Source organism: Microtus ochrogaster, chromosome 2, assembly GCF_000317375.1.
Source record: "Microtus ochrogaster isolate Prairie Vole_2 chromosome 2, MicOch1.0, whole genome shotgun sequence".
Taxonomy (NCBI): domain Eukaryota; kingdom Metazoa; phylum Chordata; class Mammalia; order Rodentia; family Cricetidae; genus Microtus; species Microtus ochrogaster.
In genome coordinates this window covers 14,474,314-14,480,095 of record NC_022010.1, presented here as the reverse complement: position 1 = coordinate 14,480,095, position 5,782 = coordinate 14,474,314, and the positions used below count along the sequence as shown (strand labels likewise).

Here is a 5,782-nt window from a genome sequence, read left to right as displayed (position 1 = left end):
GGGGGCAGCCGAATGGATTCTTTGCCGAATGTGTAGAAGCGGCGGAGAGGACAACAACTTGCTGGTTTTCAGGTTGGGTTAACGGCATGGAGAACAGTCACCCCCACCACCACCACCAGCAGCCCCCGCCGCAGCCCGGCCCTTCGGGCGAGAGGAGGAACCACCATTGGAGAAGTTACAAGTTGATGATTGACCCGGCTCTGAAAAAGGGGCACCATAAACTGTACCGCTACGATGGGCAGCATTTCAGCCTGGCGGTGAGTAGCCGACGCGCCTTCCCGCCACCCCCACCCCATCCCCGGTGGAGCCCCCAGACAGAGGCGAATGGAGGGGGACCCCCTCTCCCAGCCACCTGGCCAACTGTCAGCCAGGGCTCCCCCCCTCAGCCTGGAGTGGGACTGGTGCCTGGAGACGGGGGCGGGGGGGGTGGTCTGCCCCTGCCCCTGGGGAGGGTGCCAGCCTTCCATACTGAGCCCCCTATCCCTGTCTACAGATGTCCAGCAACCGCCCGGTGGAAATCGTGGAAGATCCCCGGGTGGTCGGAATTTGGACCAAAACCAAGGAACTGGAGCTGTCGGTACCCAAATTCAAGGTAGGACCCCTCCTCTCTGTCTTATGGTCCCTCCCCCCCTTCTCCGAGTTCGAAAATAACGCCAGCCCTGACCAAGCCCAGCCGGATTCTGAGTTCCCGCCGTCCAGGGTTGGCAAGTTTTGGCGGGGAGGGGGAGAGTGGTGTCCCCTCCCGGCCACTGTAAACAAAATAACACTCGGAGAAACTGTAACGAGGGCGCTGATACAGCGTCCTGCCGGCGGAGCTGGGGGCTCTGGGTCCCTACCTGGGTCCTTGTGCACCCAGGGGCCTGGTTCAGGGACCCGCCCCCTTTCCCATCCCTTGGCTTTAAAGGGGGCTACTTCCTAGACTAGGGGGTCGTTCCGGAACCAGCAGTAAGGACAGGAGGCCAGAATAGGGGGTGGGGAAAGAGAAACTGTTTCTTTTTCCCCTTTCCTTCGAACCCAGAGGACTTCCAGGTTCCAAACGATTTAATCCTCTGCTTCTCAGGACCGCCCGCATGCTTTTTTTTTCTTTTTCAAAAAAATTTAATTTTTTTCACCCTTTATTGTTTTTAACTGCTGGGCAAGTGAGGAGTGTTGTGTTTTTCTTTGGTTTTAATGTTTTCCAAACTCCCTTCCCCCGCGGCCCCTGCCAGATCGATGAGTTCTACGTGGGCCCTGTGCCTCCAAAGCAGGTGACATTTGCCAAGCTGAATGACAACATCCGTGAAAACTTCCTAAGGGACATGTGCAAAAAGTATGGGGAGGTGGAGGAGGTGGAGATTTTGTATAATCCGAAGACCAAGAAACACCTGGGTATTGCCAAGGTGGTCTTTGCCACGGTCAGGGGTGCCAAGGAGGCCGTCCAACACTTACATAGCACGTCTGTCATGGGCAACATCATCCACGTGGAGCTGGACACCAAAGGTTAGTAGAGGCCTGTTGGCCGTCCGTGGGGGAGGAGCTGGAAGGCCACCTGTCAGCCTGACTCCCTTCAGAGTTAGGAGAACCCTCTACTGTCACCTCTTCCTTGGGATCCCCCCCCCCCATCACCTTATTTATTTTTTGTCCCCTCCGGATGGCAGAGTCACATGGAACCAAATGTGTTGTCTGTTGCTAGGAGACACGCTATAATTTACCAAATGTGCTAGTCCTTGGCCACTGCACCCTTAGGGACCACCCAGAGATTTCCCCACCTATGACACCCCTGTGGGCCCCTCTCTGAGCCCCAGTGGCCTGGGTTTAGACAATCCCTAGTGTTAATGCCTGTGTTAGGGGAGAAGGAAGCATTTGTTTACTTGTAGGAGGCAGAGGAAGGATTAAATTCATAAGTCATTCCTTAAGGATCTAGGGTGCCATGCCCCCCCCCAAACCTCTACAGCTGCCCCTTCCCTGAACCAATCTGAGCCCTGAAGTGTTTCATTGATAATGTTCTGATAACACTGATAGTGGATCTTGGGGGCGGGCTGCTCAGGGTGCTCTAGGGTTGACACTTGTCTTCCCTCCTCTCTCTTAAAGAGACAGCAGCACCTTGGTCTGCTCTACCCGGCCTGGGAGCCACACCTCCTAACTCCAGGGTTGCTGACTCCTTCCCTCAGTCCTGGCTCAAGACTCGGAGGGCATTCCCCTAAGTCTGCCTGTGTCCTTTTTGAGGGATTCCTACCAATCTGAAGGAAAGAGCAGGGTGCCCCGGAACCAGGGAGTCCCTAGTCCTGCAGCCAGCTGTTGGACTGTTAAAGGCCAGAGTTTGGGAGTGGGGGGTGGCACACTGGTGAACCCTGCCTGAGGGGATTTCGGTCCAGCTCCAGGGGTATTGTGAGCTCTAGGTTTGCCAGTGTCTGAGCACAGCAAAGGCAGGAGAGGAAAACTTACTCTGTTTCGTTTTGCTTTTAATGATGGCTACATGTTGAGTGCACCTGTGCTGGGTGCAGGGAGTGGTGGGAGTTCTGAGTGAATCTGGGGAGCCCAGGCCTGGCCATGTGTCATAAGCTTTCCTGGAGACATGTCATGTCAAAGCTTTCCTGCTCTTTTCCCTAGTTCCTCACTCTAGTAAAGCTGGGGTGTGTGTGAACAGACTTTTAAATCTACTACGTGTTCTTATAATAAGCTGAAGTCTAATTTCCCCCAAGACTGAAGCATGGAGTCTCCCTCCCCATCACCTGCCCACATCTTAAAAGAGCAGCTAAGTCCTACTACAATTTCATTTCTGAAAAAAAAAAAACAAAACAAGAAAACACCAACCCTCAGATACTACCACCTAAGTTTGAGATTGTCTTTCAGGAAAGAGTCCAGTAAAGAGTAGGTCGCTCAAGGAATGCACCTCCTTTGCATATGTAAGCAGCCTCTTCTTAGGCTCTATAAATACCAATGATCTGGGGCCTGGTTGGTAAAAATCTCTCTCTCTGGTGATGGGTAGAGCATTAGACTTGGGGCTCACTGGGACTATGTGGGCCCTCTTGGGGTTTGAGCTAGAGCACCACAGGTCACTTCACAGTAATCTGTGTGTTTGGCTGACTGTGCTGGTCTTTGGGCCCCAGATAGTTAACAATCACCTCAGTGTCACCTGACTTCCTCTGTCCTTGCCACAAGCCCGGACAGCTAAGTGTGAAGAAAGAATTGTGGGGAGATGGGGTACTAATGGCTCCTTGAACCAGGGTCCAGGTAATGAGAAGGACTTTGCACTCAGGATGATGTTTTCTTTGGGTTTGGGGGAGTCTCTGCCCAACAAGGGGCTAACCTTAGAGTCTCAGGCTCAGAAAAAGCAGTTTTTTGGCTTTGCTGGACAGATGAGAATCTTAGATGAGGTGCAGTGGATAGGAACCTAATCAGGGGACATGCAGTGTCTCAGGCACAAGGGCTCCGTGAAGATGCTAATAAGCAAGTTGGAATCCCCATGGGTGTGTCTCCTGCTGGAGCCTCCATGGATACCCTCTCCCCTGCCTGTTACAGGGGAAACTCGCATGCGCTTCTATGAACTGTTGGTTACCGGCCGGTACACCCCCCAGACCCTCCCAGTGGGTGAGCTGGATGCTATTTCTCCAATTGTGAATGAGACCCTGCAGGTAGGTTGATCCCCTGTTGCTCTCTGGCTCAGAAGCCTGACCACACCTGCTGTAGGTTCAGAGCTGGTCTAAAAGCCCTGTTTTCCCAAGATCTGCTACAGCATGTCTCCCCTGGGATTGATCCCTGTAGCTGTCAGTCCACACGGAGTCCCTCCTCCTCCACCTTCCACCTCTGCCAGATTCCCACAGACCTGGGGTGCTTTTCCATATGAATGTCAAAACACTACTGTGTTTGGGTCTTAGTGTCTGGCCTTCCCTGTACTCCTGTCTGCAGGAAGCAGAGTTCAGAACCTCTTGCGGAACAGACTGCCTCCCTTTCAGCCCCCTGCCTACCAAGACACTTGCTTGACCAATTCCAGTCAATCACAGTTTAAACTTGCCCCATCCCCCCCGCCAGGGTGTTCACCTCTGATCAGGAGGCACTTGTCCTATGTCACACTGTTTATGTCTCTAGAATTTGTGTTTTGTTTTGTTTTTTTTTTTTTTTTTTTTGTTGTTGTTTTTCGAGACAGGGTTTCTCTGTGGCTTTGGAGCCTATCCTGGAACTAGCTCTGTAGACCAGGCTGGTCTCAAACTCACAGAGATCCGCACGTCTCGAATTTGTAAGGACCACAGCTCTTGGGCACATCTGTCTCAGTGCCCTCTAATGTCAGATAGCCTGAGGTGGGAAGGGAATGGCAGCCTTTCCAGAGACGTCAGGGTCTTCTCTTTCTGCCTTGGGCATTAGGGAAAGTTCTCCAAGTGTCCAGCTAGGGGTAGAGAAAAGCTAAGAGCTTCCCCACACTCTTCCCTTGGCTGGAAAGTTACCAAGGTCCCCAGCAGGCAGAGTTGTAGTGGGAGACCGCTGCGCTCCCTTGTACAGATCTACCTCCTTCTACTCCTGTGATTTCTTTCTCTTTCTCTTCCTAGCTATCAGATGCTCTGAAACGCCTCAAGGATGGCAGCCTGTCTGCAGGCTGTGGCTCTGGCTCCTCCTCCGTCACCCCCAATAGTGGTGGGACCCCCTTCTCCCAGGACACAGCTTACTCCAGCTGCCGTCTGGACACACCCAACTCCTACGGACAAGGCACCCCGCTCACGCCTCGCCTGGGTACCCCTTTCTCCCAAGATTCCAGCTATTCCAGTCGTCAGCCCACTCCCTCCTACCTCTTCAGCCAGGACCCCACGGCCACCTTCAAGGCTCGGCGGCACGAGAGCAAGTTTACCGACGCCTACAACCGCCGCCATGAGCATCATTATGTCCACAATTCTGCTGTGGCTGCAGTGGCTGGAGCCACGGCTACTTTCCGAGGCTCCTCAGACCTTTCCTTTGGCGGCAGTGGAGGCAGCAGTGGCCCTCCCTTCAAGACTCAATCACAGGATTCGGCCACGTTTGCCCACACTCCACCTCCTGCCCAAGCAGCCCCTGCTTCTGGATTCAAGTCGGCTTTCTCTCCATATCAGACTCCAGCACCCCCATTTCCCCCACCCCCTGAGGAGCCCACTGCCACAGCAGCCTTTGGGACCCGTGACAGCGGGGAGTTCCGGAGGGCACCCGCACCCCCACCCCTGCCACCTTCTGAACCTCCAGCCAAGGAGAAGCCAGGCACACCTCCTGGTCCCCCACCCCCTGACAACAACAGCATGGAGCTGGGTGGCAGGCCTACCTTCGGCTGGAGTCCTGAGCCTTGTGACAGCCCAGGCACACCCACTCTGGAGTCGTCTCCAGCGGGACCAGAGAAGCCCCACGACAGCCTGGACTCCCGCATTGAGATGCTGCTGAAGGAGCAGCGCACCAAGCTGCCCTTCCTACGTGAGCAAGACTCAGACACTGAGCTCCAGATGGAGGGCAGCCCCATCTCCTCCTCCTCGTCCCAGCTCTCCCCACTCACCCACTTCGGCACTAACTCGCAGCCTGGCTTCCGTGGTCCCTCCCCGCCCTCCTCGCCCCCCTCCAGCACAGGTCTGGAGGATATCAGCCCAACACCACTGCCTGACTCTGATGAGGATGACGACCTGGGCCTGGGCCTGGGGCCTCGGCCTCCACCTGAGCCGGGCCCCCCAGACCCTATGGGTCTTTCAGGCCAGACAGCTGAGGTGGCTTTGGACCTGGCAGGAGACAGGACCCCGACCTCAGAGAGGATGGATGAGGTATGTCTGGGATTGATTTTATCTGTCTGTTCCACCCT

At 54.8% G+C, this 5,782-nt stretch overlaps 1 protein-coding gene across 1 annotated transcript in view; it reads left to right on the top strand.

Annotated features, from left to right (window-relative positions):
• The window catches only part of Setd1b (SET domain containing 1B), a 25,022-nt gene that overhangs the window by 645 nt on the left and 18,595 nt on the right, over positions 1-5,782 (top strand). Inside the window, exons 2-6 of the mRNA XM_013350146.2 lie at positions 73-257; positions 494-592; positions 1,209-1,479; positions 3,502-3,614; positions 4,524-5,744. Of these exons, the coding sequence (XP_013205600.1) occupies positions 87-257; positions 494-592; positions 1,209-1,479; positions 3,502-3,614; positions 4,524-5,744 (1,875 nt within the window). The 5' untranslated portion in view covers positions 73-86. The remainder of the gene's footprint in view (positions 1-72; positions 258-493; positions 593-1,208; positions 1,480-3,501; positions 3,615-4,523; positions 5,745-5,782) is intronic.